This window comes from Semicossyphus pulcher, unplaced genomic scaffold (genome assembly GCF_022749685.1).
Source record: "Semicossyphus pulcher isolate SPU_LCO1_2020_fin unplaced genomic scaffold, fSemPul1.0.p SCAF_23, whole genome shotgun sequence".
Lineage (NCBI taxonomy): Eukaryota > Metazoa > Chordata > Actinopteri > Labriformes > Labridae > Semicossyphus > Semicossyphus pulcher.
This window is the reverse complement of record NW_027211697.1, coordinates 11,637,973-11,653,755: the sequence shown is the minus strand read 5'-3', so window position 1 is coordinate 11,653,755 and position 15,783 is coordinate 11,637,973. Positions and strand designations below refer to the sequence as shown.

The 15,783-nt window shown below is 39.5% G+C and overlaps 3 protein-coding genes across 3 annotated transcripts; 2 read left to right on the top strand and 1 right to left on the bottom strand.

The window, feature by feature from the left end:
• Window positions 1-4,782: 4,782 nt before the first annotated feature.
• fahd1 (fumarylacetoacetate hydrolase domain containing 1) lies at window positions 4,783-6,062 on the bottom strand. The gene has a single exon (XM_069674643.1). It carries the CDS (start codon window positions 5,969-5,971, stop codon window positions 5,309-5,311), a length of 663 nt encoding a protein of 220 aa, XP_069530744.1. The 5' UTR covers window positions 5,972-6,062; the 3' UTR covers window positions 4,783-5,308.
• A 142-nt stretch (window positions 6,063-6,204) lies between these two features.
• On the top strand, window positions 6,205-10,484 carry LOC138602684 (hydroxyacylglutathione hydrolase, mitochondrial-like). The gene is made up of 9 exons (XM_069674212.1): window positions 6,205-6,470; window positions 7,299-7,483; window positions 8,153-8,217; window positions 8,413-8,530; window positions 8,616-8,724; window positions 8,844-8,947; window positions 9,527-9,628; window positions 9,735-9,814; window positions 9,915-10,484. The coding sequence occupies exons 1-9, from the start codon at window positions 6,404-6,406 to the stop codon at window positions 10,012-10,014; spliced, it is 930 nt and encodes a 309-aa protein (XP_069530313.1). The 5' UTR covers window positions 6,205-6,403; the 3' UTR covers window positions 10,015-10,484.
• A 1,018-nt stretch (window positions 10,485-11,502) lies between these two features.
• On the top strand, window positions 11,503-15,770 carry LOC138602730 (hydroxyacylglutathione hydrolase-like protein). Its single transcript, XM_069674287.1, has 9 exons — window positions 11,503-11,583; window positions 11,806-11,947; window positions 12,369-12,433; window positions 12,543-12,660; window positions 12,788-12,896; window positions 13,122-13,225; window positions 13,485-13,586; window positions 13,737-13,816; window positions 14,873-15,770. Exons 2-9 carry the CDS (start codon window positions 11,843-11,845, stop codon window positions 15,021-15,023), a joined length of 834 nt encoding a protein of 277 aa, XP_069530388.1. The 5' UTR covers window positions 11,503-11,583; window positions 11,806-11,842; the 3' UTR covers window positions 15,024-15,770.
• The last annotated feature ends 13 nt before the right edge of the window (window positions 15,771-15,783 follow it).

Genomic DNA, 15,783 nt, shown 5'->3' with positions numbered 1-15,783 from the left:
CTATTCGAGATTAGGCGTGATGAGGGGTGTATAGTTTTTGTGGTGACTCTAATTTGGGAGTAATGGGCACATGGCAGACTAATCAGAAACACGCCAAGGGAGGGATGAACCGCTCTGACGGCTGCAGCGTTCAACAAAAAGGAGGTTGGTTTCTACGCAGCAGATAGAAAGAAGGATGAGTTTGTAAAAGTGAAGCCACAAATAAAGACGGTTCATTCTGAGGACTCAACACATTTTCCAACTGTACCGCAGTTTCCTTCAGTTCAGGGATTTTCTCCTCTGTGGTTTAGGCCTCACAGCATCTTGTTAAACTGTGACTCCAGCTTTAATTGATGAGTGAGTAATTTGGGTTAGAGGGATTTTTAAATGGTTATGGTAGCTCAACTCAAACTCTTTAGGAATATGGGAACTTTTACAATAGGATTTTATAACATTGTTTTTCTGGACACGCTTCAGTGCTTCCATTCATTCATTGTTGCCTCCAAAACACCGGCTTATTGGGCCTAGATTGGAAAACTCAAAGTTTATAGAGAAGCTTGCACTTGGTTGATGAGGTATGAAATGAGGCGCTGTTGCCAAATGGATGGAAATAAAACAGCATTCTTAAAATAAAAACATCCATCTCTTTGGGAAGTTCACACACATCTGCATGCTTGAATCGAATGCTGCATTTACTTGTTAAACCTACATCACAATATGTTCCACGGTACACCTCACACTTTGCCTTACACCTGCATCTTCAAACACAATGTGAACACACGACGTACAGTCAGCCGCTCCGAATGAAAGAGGCTTGCACCTGGCCTTCATGCATGGTTTCTTTTTATTTGCCAAAGACTCCATTCATTATTTTAAGAGAATGAATTACAGCGCTAAAGTTTGGCCAATAAAAATCACAAATAGGTTCTTCATCTGCTCCTTGGTGCTATTAATCCCCAACCACCCACTTGTTCGTTCAGTGTTACTGATTATCAAATGCACTAGAGTACAGACTCACACAGCAGCCCTTCTGCCTTTCCTGAAAAAAACGACATAAATTACATTTCTTGGCCACGTGAGCGTATGTCTGTTTGATGCGATATGTCACATGCATCCTCTCTGACTCAGTGCTTCCAACAATTGTGAGTCTATGTGGGTTTTCTTTTTCTAAGAATGGCCATATTACTGTCTGCAGCACGCAAAGCAAGACTTCACAAACGGTCATTTTCTGAACACACATGCACACGTTGCCAAGCCGTAAAACATTTTCACATGTTGGACCTTGCAATATATGTTATATAGTCAAGGGCCGGCGCTTTAACCTGCGAAAGAGAGTCAGAAAGAGAGGCTTTCAGAAGCTTTAAAGGGCCAGTTTGCTGATTTTCAACCTCAGTGCTATCATGTTATTACGGGGAGCTAATGCCATTATGGTAGAAAACGCAATTTGGCTCTGTGCCTTTGGAGGACGCTATCCGCTTCTCCAATGGGCCTGGGAAAACCTCCACCAGACTACGTAAAACCATCACCACCGTCATCTGGCAGAGGCCAGGGAGCTGGCTGAACTACACTTCCTCAATCTAGGATGCCCGCCTCCGATGTCATGTCACATCCAAAATCGTCAGGTTTGAAATGTAGACTGCAGACCTGAAGATTTTATAGACGATCCACCGGTATATTCTCGTCGTTTTTCGGATTCTGTACCGTTTTGAGCCATTGCCTGCAGCGCTCAATGTCATTGACAGGAAACGGTAGTATTTCACTCCAGCGTCTCTCGCTGGGCCGCTCCTTTCAGAGGGAGGGGCGCAATGCACGCTGGGTGTTGTAGGAATGTAGAATGGCCCAAACCACAACCTTCTCCACAGCTATGGCGCCAATTTCAAATATTATTGCTTCTAAGGATTACAGAGAACACCAGCTTAGACCGACAGTGGCTTTTTCCAACGGCAAATTGCTCCCTTAAAGTCAAACTCTGCATATTATAGCCATTGTCTGTTTTTTTATAATTTCTAAAATTAGTCTTTTGTGTGTTTTCAAAGTGGTTTCACCTGAAAGACAAGTTTTTATACAATGACTAAGTTAACTGGACTTAATTGTTTTAAGAAGCTTCTCAGGATCCAAACAAACCATGGACACATGTTCCAGCCTGTATGAATTTTCAGGATGTTTTCCGTGTGAACTTGAGAGATTTGACCCATTAACCTCCAGAAAGATAGATTGCTCTGCTACTGATGAACTGATGGCTGCTAACAGATGTTTTAGCATGTCTGTCACACTGTATTACAAATGGCCATGTTACAGTAGGTGTAAAACATGCTTTATAATACACTCCTCGTGCATGTACAGTCCATTGAAGTCTTTTTGTGTACCTCTGCTTTCACGCAGAGCAAATACAAATGCATTGATTTTCTTGCACCGTGTCGATCTTTAGAGCAGCCATTCCCAATCTTATGAATGCCACGGCCCACTTTGAAGTCTAGAAGTACACCTAAACCTCTAATCACACAACTCTGATCAAACCTTGAGTCTTAAAGTATTTTCTGATATATTTTTATTCAAAAAAAGTGGGCCTATGGCAATCTACAAAATTAATAACCCATCCACATACATGCACCTTTTTAAAGCAACAAAACAAGTGCAAAAAGTTCATTTTAAAATGGAAAAATAAAGCTTATTATTTAACTGTAAATGACCTCTTGCAGCCCACAAACAGCATCTACTCGGTCGGCCAGGGAGCCGTGGCGCACGCCTTGGGAATCACTACTTTAGAGGCTTACAGTAGACACCAGTGCAAAGATGACACAATAATTAAAATAAAACTTGTGCTACTTTTTGCTCAGTATTATGAGGTGGAAACCTTTGTTTACAAAAAATTCCCTCAAATCTTTTCGTCCCGTTTGCCACCTGGCTTGATTCCAAAGGTGACGTCACTGTAAGTGTGTGAAGACCGTGGTCTCTCATTCCCCTCTCCCTTGAAAGCATCAACTTCACCTTCCCAGACTCCGTCTCGATGACAACATACCGCTTCTCGTGTTGAACGCTAAACCAGAGCGGAGCGCGAGCTTTGAAGTCATTGTTTGAAACCTGTGAGGGTGTAATACCTTCAGTCACACGGGGACAATGAACAGTGTGATTCATATCTCATAAAAGGACAACACCTGTGAGCACAGGCCGCACTGTGTGCTCTGCTCTAACACTGCTGGTAGGAAAAAAAGAGGCCATGCCTACATCTCCCGGATCCCAAATCTAATTGAATCTGTCATAACTGCTCTAATGATGGACACATATAACCCTGCAGTCCCCTGAGGGCCCGGGCTTGGATCCTGTGAGTCTGGGAGATAACGTGCCCTACAGGTGTAGGAAGATGATGTGCACAGACTCAGGTTACAGCAGAATGTCCTGGGACAGGTTGATGGAGGCTCTGATTGATCCTGAAAACAGAGAAGCCTGTGGGAGAATTGTAATTGAACCTGGAACAGATGTTAAACAGTCCCGGAAGAATGTGGTTATGATGGAGGTAGACAGCCTGAAAGTCACAACTACATTGGAGGAACACAAATACCACAGATTTATTAAACAGTATTTGGAAGGGGAGTCTTTTTGGTGTGTTGCATTAAAGGGCAACAGGGTACCCTGTACAGTAACAAGAATGCATCATGATGGTTTGCAGCCAGAAGAAAATGCATGTCCGCTAATCCAACAAGAAGCAAAATGTGTTCCAAATTTAGGAATAACCACGGGTAGCCTGTGCCAAACCCTCCATCCTGCCTTAATAATTTGTATATTTCTTCAACTTGAACTCATCTGGGATAAACTCTGTTTTAAGTTTAGGCATCTGGGGGATTCAAACTGAATTTGACAGTTGCAAATGTCCTCTAATAAATAACAAGGTAGTTAAAACACAGTGTATCTGTATGGTGTAAAATGTTCAATAGATTTTTGTCATTATCCTGCGGAAGCCCTGAGCGGACATGCATGCATACATTTTCCTGTGATAACGAGTCATTTCCTGGGTTTTTTTTTAATCTTGACTTATTTATCTCATTATCTTGAGGTAACAACTCTGCACCACTGTAACGTCACACTGTCATAACTCGTATCCCCAGAGTTGCAAAAGCACAAAACAAACATAGAGACCGGCTAAGGTTACCTCATCAGTGTGTGGAGTAACAGCATGGCATGTCCTCGTCTGGTCTGTAATATCACAGTGAGCAGCCTGTTGTTTTGTTTACCACATCCAGTTATCACGAGAAAGCACGCTTTGTAATCTTGAGATAATGAGATAAATAAGTTGAGTTCTTGAGAAAACAACCGGAAATTACTCGTTATCACAAGAAAAGGGAGAAAAGAAATGTATTGATGCATGTCCGCTGAGGGCTTCCAAATTTATTCTGTAATTAATAAACTATTATTATGGTTGCGATTTTTTAAATTGTACCTCTGTAAGATATTATCTTGACATTCTGGGTCACTGGTTGTTTCACTCTGTATAAGAAATACTTAGTAATGTATTGTGTTTATAAGACATTTAATGTATTGATTATAATTGTTGAGCAAAGTAATATTACTCAACTAAAGTCAGCTTCACCTTCAAGTATCAGATATCAAATTAACTATTAAAGGGGTCATAGTAATATCTGTGTACTCCTGTATAACGGGATATTCTACCCTGAGACTGTTAATCTTATTGTGAGAATCTCATACTATTGCAAAGCCACTGCTTTATTTAACTGTAACTCCAGCATTAATCTAGTCGGCTACAATAGTACATGCCTTTTAAAGAAAAGCTAAGGAATCCATCTTAGGTTACTATATTGTGTTTGACAAAAGAAAAATGAAATAAACTTTATTCCATGGTATAATAATACCCACTTCTGTTTCCAGGCATATTGTTTTTTCAACCTTTTTGCTCAAAATAAAGGTATACTTTTCCTAGTGATATGACATTCTTACAACATATTATTGCATTTTTTTTATTTGAATAATAGTTTCTAATCCTTTCACCACAAATGATCTGAAACCGAGACAGCGACATTGGGTGATAAATTATTTTCATATTCCTGTTTGAGATAATACAGCAAAACAGATCTAAAGTACATTCATGTTTTTGAGAGCGTTCAATGTAACTTAGTTGTTTTGTAAACTTATTCCCAACTGTGCACGGACAATTCATGAAAAATATGGTCCCAATAGCACGACACCGCCACCTGCTGGTCCACACGGATTTTGAAAAAACATTTGGATGAATAAGATCCGACTTTACAGTATAAACTGTCACTTCTTATAAGTCTGGGTGTTTATTTAGCTAGATAACTGTATTTTTCCTGTTTCACTATTGGCCTTGTTTGTCCACTCTGAAATTCATGATAACAACGTCCTCGATCCCAGCCTGCAGCTCATCGTGCTGCTGCACGGCAGACACTCCTTTTGGGGTCCCGGTCAGGATGAGATCCCCCTCCTCCAGGGTGATGAAGTCGCTGATGTAGCTGATGAGATAGGGGATGGAGAAAATCATCTGAGAGGTGCAGCCGCTCTGCTTCAGCTGGTCGTTCACCTTCAGCCACAGCTTCACACTCCCCGGGTCAGGGATGCGCTCTTTGGGGATGAACTCACTGATCGGGCAGGAGGTGTTGAAAGCTTTGGCCAGGGTCCAGGGAAGACCCTTGGACTTGCACTCGTCCTGGATGTCCCGGGCTGTCATGTCCAGACACAAAGCGTAGCCCGCAACATGCTCCATGGCGGCGGACTGAGGGATGGCCGTGCCCCCTTTACCGATGACGACTCCCAGCTCCACTTCATGGTGCAGGTTGCTGCTGTACAAGGGCACCAGGATAGGGGAACCCTGTATTACATAGGCTGAAGGTGGCTTCAGGAACAAGACAGGCTCTGTAGGAATCGCATTTTTCAGCTCTTTGGCGTGGTCTGCGTAGTTTCTCCCGACGCAAATTATCTTCCGCCCCCATTCCCAAAATCGAGATATATTTCGCGTTGTCATTGTGGAGAAATTGAGGGACTGAGCCGCTTTGAGGCAGTCGCCAGCAGTTAAAGTAAACTTTGACCGACACCCAAGTTCCTGCAGTCAGATTATTTACCTACGGAAAGCCAGAAGGGACCCGCAGAAAGCTCAAAAATCAAACTAATGCTGTTATATCGATTGTTTTTTATATGTTTAGCAGGAATAAAAGGTCAAATAAGATCCCCACTAATCATGTATCGTATCTTTATGGTTCAGATGTTTGTGAAAAATGTAAAAAATAACAGATTTACTCGCGTGTTTAAGTTATTATCCACGATCTACACCCCCACACTTGATTTGTCGAGCCTTGGGGGTCAAAGTTGAAAAGGGGGCGGAGGCGGAACTGAAACAGAACCAAACTTTTCTGGTTTACACCACGAATGATATGATAAGGCTATAGCTGCTGTTGTTATGTTATTCAAGTCACTAGTGGGGAGTGCCTGCACTCTTCTCGGAGCTGCAACAGCCTTCAAATTTGGTACGTCCACACGGGTTTTTATAGCATTTAAACATTTAGCTAGCATATTAGCTTGTGTAGCTACACACATTTAAAAGATAGTTGCGGACGGCTAACAGGTTTTTCTTCTTGAGGTGGTGTCTTAAGAGGAGAGCTTTCATATTGACGCAGCTGGCCTGTGCTAGAAACATCTACACCTTCTTACATAATCTCCTCCATGACAGTTGAGTTGGATCAATGCTGTGGGAGCTAAGTTACAAATTATAATGCATTTTAAAGGAAGCATTGAAGCTAGCCTTGTTTACTTTTTTGCTCGGTCGTTTCAGCATACAGATACAATACTTGTCCAGTCAATGACTGCTTGTATATAAATATATTTATGTATATCTTGTTGTATATTTTACCATACGTAATACAGATAATATCAAACTATAATGTACCATATATTATTTGATATTCTACGTTATTTTATTTATCACAATTACTGTCACTTTACCTTTTAATTGTGTCTTTAGTTGCGTTTGTATAGTTTTACTTCTATTCCTATTTTATTCTTGTATTCTCCCATCATATTTATTTCTACTCTATTTATCTGTACTTATTTATGTTTTGTGCTGCTGAAACAACCAGTTTCCCCACTCTGGTCATTAACCAGGCTTATTTTATCTGATCTTACTGTAAAATGTCTCCAGTTTCCTGGTGTTGGGAGTGGCATAAAGTAAACATCAAACTCAAATGGCCATTACACCAGAGTATTGTGTAGAATTTCTTTTTTTAAGAACAGAGTGTGTTCTCATATCACTGTTACATTTCTCACTGTCTAACATTGACTTGTGTTGTCTCATGAAGCACCTGTAGAAGTCAAGGCCCAGGCAGCTGCTCTCCTTCACAGCGCAGTGAGGAAGTCTTCTCTGGTGGAACAAGGAAACATGAGGGTTGAACTTCTCCCAGCACTCTCTGACAACTACATGTACCTCCTGATTGATGTGGACTCCAGAGAAGCAGCTATTGTTGACCCTGTGGAACCCATAAAGGTCTGTGCATTATTGCGCAATTATTTGACATCCAACCACTCCTCTTCATTTCTAACATTTTCCTAATACATGCAGGGGTATTACTGTATATGGATAGTTATCATGGTAACGTCAATGATATTGTCTCATAGTTGATATTTTCGAGTCTTTTGAAGCACTGTTGTATATTAATGTAACCAATATAATGTAAAGTAGTTAATATTAACCCCCCCCAAGACCAACTACTACATTAAAATGGTGCGTGCTGTAACTCCATCAACAATAATCAAATAATCTAGTATATTTGATATTAAAACACTCTGACTTTAGAGATGTTAAATGTAATTTGCTGATTTATTTCTATGTTTATCAGTAAAATTTTGAATTCAGGATCGCAATTTAAATTCCTCGTTGAACATTTTTGTATTTCCTCATATATTTAAGCAAAGGATCTCAATACTCACCACTGATTATAAAATATTGTATTATGTTACAAAAAGCCTATTAAATATTCTATTTCTAATGATATAAAACAGAAAAAAGTAAGAAAATTTGTGAATGAGAAACAAACATTCTTCAATTTTGCCTGACAAATGATTTATACAATTATAAAAATTGTTGATGATCATTTTACTTTTAATTTATCATTTAAGTACTACCTCACTTTGCCCCCTCTGTGCCTTCATATAGGTTGTGGAAGCTGTCAGAAAGCATGGCGTGAAACTTACGACAGTTTTGACTACTCATCACCACTGGTAAGCTACATGCTAAAGGGCTACTGTTAGCATAACATAAGCAAACAGTATTGACAACGTTCTCAAAACAATAAACCTAACACCTAACCAGATAAAAAAAAGCCTACATGCTAAGACACAATAACACCTACATGAAAATACACTTTTTTGGGGTCAGAGAGTGTTACTAATATACAGATCATTTTCTCTCTGTAGGGACCATGCTGGTGGAAATGAAAAGATGTTGAAGCTAATGCCAGGACTGAGGGTCTATGGAGGAGATGACAGAGTTCCTGCTATTACAAAGAAAGTCTCTCATTCGAACAATTTGAAAGTAAGACCTTCAAACTGTCTATTTTCAATCCAAATATAAGCCCCAAAAAGACTGATATCCGCTTACTTGAATCATTCTTTCCCAGATTGGATCACTCAATGTCAAATGCCTGTTTACACCATGTCACACGACCGGTCACATCTGCTATTACGTGACCAAAGAAAAGAGCACTGAGCCACCAGCTGTTTTCACAGGTATGTCTAATCACATTAGCCTCTCAAATCAGTTGATAAGTATTGATGCAGCCGTAAAAGTCAGCACTCTGTCATGTGTGACCTTTTAAAGATCTGAGGACACTTTATTTCCCGTGCAGGGGACACGCTGTTTGTTGCTGGCTGTGGTAAATTCTTCGAGGGTACAGCCGAGCAGATGTACAGAGCCTTGATAGAAATTCTGGGACGCCTGCCTCCTGAAACGGTAAACATACTTTATGATCTGTCTGTAATATTAATGTAAAGGGTTGTTTACAGAGGATTTGAGAGGTTAAATAATTATGGCAATGTTGCTACCTAAAGCCTACCTATACCTGTTACATTCAAGTCTACTGATTAAACTTTAACTTAACGTAAATCTCTCTGTACTTTCAGTTTACTGAATTTTAAATCAAGTGTGTTATTGCACGGTGGCAACATTCCTGTGTAGTTATGTGTTTTATGTAAACCAGCAATGATTGGTTTACCACAGCTGAAAGTTGAAGGGAGCAGCAACCACAGCAATGCAGTAGGATACAGCGACTTAAAAACCTACGCAGCTTTGTAGAAGTTTCTGAAATGCCAGATTAAAAGGACACTCAGCAGGGAAGTATGATTACAGTCAAACAAAGAAAGCTATGGATGGGGGGACAAACTAAGAACCATTGGTGTAACAGTGAAGAATTGTTTGCTTAGGTTTAGTTTGTGTAATTATTACCAATGCCATGGAGGGGACACAAAAGTTCTGCACCGCAGGTTAAGTCCGAATGAAAGACTGACTAACCTCTGTGTGTTTGTGTTTAAGCGTGTTTACTGTGGCCACGAGTACACCGTCAGCAATCTGAAATTTGCTCGTCATGTGGAACCAGACAATGAAGTCATTCAGGAGAAGCTAGCATGGGCAAAGGTATCTGACTGACCTGTCACATCCAAGCAATCATTTCCTCAATCTGATGATCAACCACCAAGCATTGGAAATATATAAAACCTTCTGTGTATTTGTATTTCTCCAGGAGAAATGCAGCAATGGGGAACCCACCATCCCGTCCACTTTGGCAGATGAATTCACATTTAACCCCTTTATGAGAGTAAAGTATGTTACATCCAGAAGTTTTTGTTGATAACATACAACACCTGTGTAAGCCCATGCAGTTCGTTTTGAGCTAATTAAACTCTAATTGTGTTTAATTTAGAGAAAAGTCTGTGCAAGACCACGTGAAGCAGACTGACCCAGCTGAAACCATGAGAAGTCTCCGGAAAGAAAAAGATGGCTTCCGTGTGCCCAAGGAGTGATGTCCAGCACACTCATACTGTCTGTCTGGACAAATGCTTACAACACTGCAAGCTCTCAATAGTACATTAGAAAATATTTGCAATTCATCTTCAAAGCCATTTGACATAGATCCACTACATTCAATCTCAGTGAAGACACTTGTTTTTTTAATTGTCAGAATCAGCCCTAATATGGCTGTAAACGTATTCCTTCTGATTTTAGTTGTATTTTGTTTGTTTCAACGACGTTGGGATAGTTTTAAGGAATATTTGGCCATTATTTGAATGCTTTAACTGAGAAATGAGTTTGTTTATTTGTACATGGAAGTTTTAGAGTCTATTTAGTGTAACGTTGTATATATTGAAGCGCAAGCTACAACTTCAAGAAGTGTTTAAATACAAAAAAAGAATAACTAGAAAGGGAGCCACTTGAGAAACAAATGTTGTATTATGTGTAAGATTTCTGTAAATTGATAAAGTAATTTCTTTACGATGTTGTATCAATGTTTCATTCTGACCTGGAATGTTTCCTCATGCCATTTCTATTAATATCTGCTTTGAAGCCATTAGTTTGTTTAGTTTTTATTATGTTAAAGTTGGTGTGAGTGATTATTTTTTCTTCTTATTTAAACAAAGAAAAGCATTCTTTGGGCAAAGCATTATCTACTTTTTAGTGTGTCAGCATTAAATGTTAGATAACCTAAATGGTTTTTGCATGTAAAGAAGAATTCTTAAAAAGAATATTGCATGATGTTCTTTGGAAATAGGGAAAAGGTTGTACTTTTAAGTCGGTAAAAATAAAAGTATTGCATTCAAACATGCATCTAGAGTGAAAGTGCTCATTATGCAGAATTGCCCTATTAAAAAGTGTTTTTTTATCATATGCTGTATGATATAGATATGCATACGCATGTAGGCAGCTTTTAAATATGTACGGCGCCACACAGATGTTTTAAGTTAATGTTCATGAATATATCTTTGCTCAGGTTCATCAGACTCCTTCAACCAAAAATTATAATTATTTTACATAATTGTATACATTATTGTGCAGTTAAATCTATCTAAATATGATGACTACATATTGTAGTTTTATACATGTACATATTGTATACATTTTTGTCTGCAAAGTAACTATCTACAGGAGTCATTTAGTAGAGTAAGAAAGGAGTGAAGATATACAGTAGAAAATGGAAACATGCAAGAAGTCCCACAATAGTGCACCAAACTGTAGTTCTTGAGTGACTACCGGTACTCGGTAATTAAAGCTTTTTATTCGATTATAGTAGTATACGACAAAATTTAAATCTTCATAACGAACAGATATTTATAAAAATAAAAATAACCACTAAAGTCATTCATAATTTAAGGAAACACTCCCTTTAGGATATGCTTTTCATTTAAAAAATCACAGACTGAGAGAAGACCGTGTTGAATGTTTCCGTGCTCAATTAAAATGTCTTGGTCTCTGACACGTTAGCTCGATGATGTCGCGATAACTTCCCAATGTGAATGCAGAAATGTAGAGTGCAATTTTCAATGCATCACAGCTGCACGATGATAAACAACCTCATCCGAACCAGTAAATCTGAGGTAAAATGTTTTTCTTGATGTGTGTAGATCGATTAATTTTCCTTTCATATGTTAAAGCTGCAGAACGTGTTATCCAGAGCGAGATGTAGTTTTTTTTAACGGCTAAAACAAGTGTCAATGATTTTTTATGAACTACTTTATTGCTTTACAATATTAGTGATAAGTTAACAGCTGGTGCAGATGCCGCTATAAGTAATGTTGACGAATTCAACTCTTCCCCAGTGTCGTACAGTGTGGTGCGCATGCGTGTGAGAGTGCCATGAAGGTAAAGGTGATCTCCATCCTGGAGGACAACTACATGTACCTGGTGATCGATGAGCAAAGCAAAAAGGCTGTAGCTGTGGACCCTGCTGTGCCTCACCGGGTGAGATTTAGATCCTCCTGTATGGTCTGTAAGATGCACAGAATAAAATAAGGATTGTGGTCTTTTTTTAGGGGTCTCTTTTGTTACAAAATAAAAAAATATATATATATTAATTTACCCGTATTGAATTGATTGATTTAATTAATTTTTTAAACCTTTTCTCATCTGTCCTCTTTAATAATTTGAGATAAAGATAATAATTTGTCTCCCGTTTTAACTTTATTTTGAAAGGTACTTACTCCTTCAGACGATAGACTATAAAAATCACGATACAGTCATTGCTTCAGACCCAGACCTAAAGATATTCAGTTTATTACCACATAGACATAAGAAATAAGCAAGATGTTTTTGTTTTTTTCCATGAAAAATTATTTCAATACTTTTAAACCAATAAAATTATTATCCATTATTTCCCTGACAGCTGCTAGAAATAGTGAAGAGGGAGGGCTTGTCTCTGACGGCTGTTCTCACGACACATCACCACTGGTAAGACAGTTTGTTACAGGGTGGGGTAGCCATGACCTAAAGTAAATAAAAAATACCAACAAGCTGCTAAAGTAATTATTATCAACTTACCCTTTTTTTCACTGATCAGGGACCATGCTCGGGGGAATGAGGCTCTGCAGAAGGAGATTCCTGAGCTGAAGGTGTACGGGGGAGATGACCGGATTGGGGGTCTGACGGATAAGGTCATCCACGACCAGGAACTTAAGGTGCACACAAAGTAACAGGAGTAAACAGTTTGTTCCTGTGCAGTACTCTGCGTGTCAGTTATACACAAATATTTCTTCTTGTGTCTGCCGTGTTGTCTTTTTATAATGCGTTTTCTTCATTTTGCAGTTTAGTTCCATCAATGTGCGGTGCCTGTTTACTCCCTGCCATACCTCTGGTCACATGTGCTACTTTGTGTGGGAGGATGAGTGCACTGACGCCCCTGCTGTGTTCACAGGTCTTTGTCTTTGTAAACATTAAGAGCAGGTGAACAGGTTGAAGTCTGACAAGTGCATTTTTGCATACAGATTATACATTGGGATCAATTTAATTTCTTAAAAACGTTTTTTTCAGTGGCTAGAGATATGAATCCTTGTTGACAACACATTGGTCCATTGTTCTCGTTGTGCACGTCGGCAGGGACTGACCACAGCCATCACTTGTCCTTTCTTTTATTCGTTAGGGGATACGTTGTTTATCGGTGGATGTGGGAAGTTTCTTGAGGGTACGGCAGAACAGATGTACCACAATCTCACCCAGGTTCTTGGCACCCTACCCCAAGACACGGTCAGTTCGGTGCATCCCTCACAGGGTTAACGACAGCTAACATGACCTCAGATAAGAGCTGGTGTAAGACTGAGTCACGCTGATGAATAAACACAAATACAATGAAGGGACTGAGTGCAGTGTGGCTCTCTCTTTTGTCCTTTCATTGTATAAAACATTAAAAAAAAAAGGCACAAATCCCAGATTGACAAAGATACTTATGCTCTTACTCTGTGTGTATGACCCTTTGAGCTTTAAATCATGTTTTGTTCTTCCGTAGAAAGTGTTCTGTGGACACGAGTACACCATTAAGAACCTGAAGTTTGCCTTGCTGGTGGAGCCGGAGAATGAAAAGGTTAAAGAGATGCTGAGCTGGGCCAGGGTGAGCAATGCAACGAGGACTAATGAGCAATTTCAGGCTTTGTTTGCACGATTAGTAGGATACATTTGTCTGTGGTTGTGGTCTTATTCTTTAATTAAACATAAGGAATATTTATTTTGCTGAGTTGCCTGACAATCTGTGTGTCTGCAGGCAAGAGACGATGATGACAAACCCACAGTGCCATCCACCCTAATGGAGGAGTTTGAATACAACCCTTTTCTTCGCCTCTCGTGAGTTTGGATATTTTTATCTACAATGTATGAGACAACCTGAAACGACTTCAGCAACCTTTGAAACTCACCTTACATTTAAGATTTTATCCAGCACTTTAAAGTAATATCACTCTCAGTTTAGTCTTTCAAACATGTTAAAAACATGAAGGAACGAAATTCGTCACGCAGGTCCAGCAGCATACAGAATAAAACATTTTGCAGTGTAATAGCTAAAATAGACCATATAATAAATAAATAAATATCCTAAGCCTTTAATAAATAGAACACTCCAAAAACCAAGCAGCATGTTAAAAGAATAGTGCATCAATAGCCACATGCAGTCACAGCGGTGCAAAGTGCAGAGGACGGACTTTAAGTCAGGGAGTTCAGCCTCACAGCCTCTGGGAAGAAGCTGAACTTTAGCCTCGTTGTTCTGGTAATACATGACTTATCAAGCTAATTTGGTCAGCTTTTATTTTACGAATAGTCAGTGGATTTTAAAATCAGGTTGTATCTGCCACAATTTTGTGTTTTACTTTTGGCCTTTCCCAAACCACTTCCTCCTCCCTCCCCACCCCGTTTGCACACTCTCGTGGAGGCTCCGCCACATTGAGTGCCGTCCAAAACCTCTGAGTGCGTCTTAAAGTTAACATTATATTCAGGATCTAATAAACTGTTTTCTTGTCTAGAAATGAAACGAATGAAGTGAAAAGTGGTTAATATTAACAGCTGTAAAAACTCAGCAGGTCATTTAAATGAGTTTATATTTAGGCTACCTATAAGAAAAGCCACCAAGGAAGCTTGGGATGAAATTTGTTTTCCTGATGATATGGAGTGATGTTAATGACTTGTACGACATGAAACCATGGTTACACACATTTCCTGTCTCAGCTGAAGTGAGGGGTGTTCGTCTCAAAGCTCTGCGCTGCATTTAATCCCTTCACCTGAGCGAAGGGTGCTCTGTTCAGCTGTGAGTGTGACGTCAGTGTGACAGAGTGGAGAGAGTCTGGTTTGGGGAAAGCCCTTTGTCTCAGTTGTTTAATCTTTATCTCTCGCGCTCTTCCTTTGCTGCAGGGAGGAAGGAGTACAAAAATTCACAGGGAAGACAGATCCCATAGAGGTGCTGAGGGCCCTGCGCAAGGAGAAGGATAAACTCAAGAAGCCCAAGGAGAGACTTCCTCCTCACGCCATGTTGGCTCTGGAGTGGGGGCTCCTCAGACCCTAGGATCCAGTGTCAGCGCTCTGAACACGTGACAACTATCTATATTTGGATGCAGAAAGACACAAGACTGTAGAGCGGTGTTTGTTACTTTAACCCTACATTTAATTAATTTCTACGGCAGAGGGCCTGATAGGTATTTGTTTAGTTTTACTTATGATAAAACAGTCTGCACAAAGAGGCCAGTGTCAAGCTGCTTTCATGAAATATTCCTGGAAAACAGATTCATTTAAAGGCTGGTCTTTCAGTCTGTTATGCACAAAGCTAACTACAGCAGGTAACGTCTGCTAATGCCACCAGTTTCTATTGAAAAACTGCTGAGATTTTAATGTGTTTTTTTGTTTATTGCTTAACGTAGCTGGTTTCAGGGGGAAACAAGCAGAATCTCTTTATGTCTTGTTTGTATCAGAAGGTTTAATTCAACTTGTATTCTTTAAAGATGTTTGTTTTCTATCTGGTGACCTTGTGACTGCCAGTGCATTTTACTGTCTCTCATTCCAGACATACTTTCTTGCTTACTTTTGTAGTTTAACGCTACACAATTAATTTACCATAAAATACATTTAAGGAAATGTGTCCATAATTTAGACTGCACTTTATAGGTTGTGTTTTGGAGCAGGAGGTTTTGCACTCAACTGTCAAACAGGAGTATAAAAAACATGCAGTGTACATTACTATGAATGTAAATGGCTGCTTTGCGAGAGAATATATATATGTACATCAGTGTCGAGATTATTCAATAAAACATATCAGTCTGAATGATGTT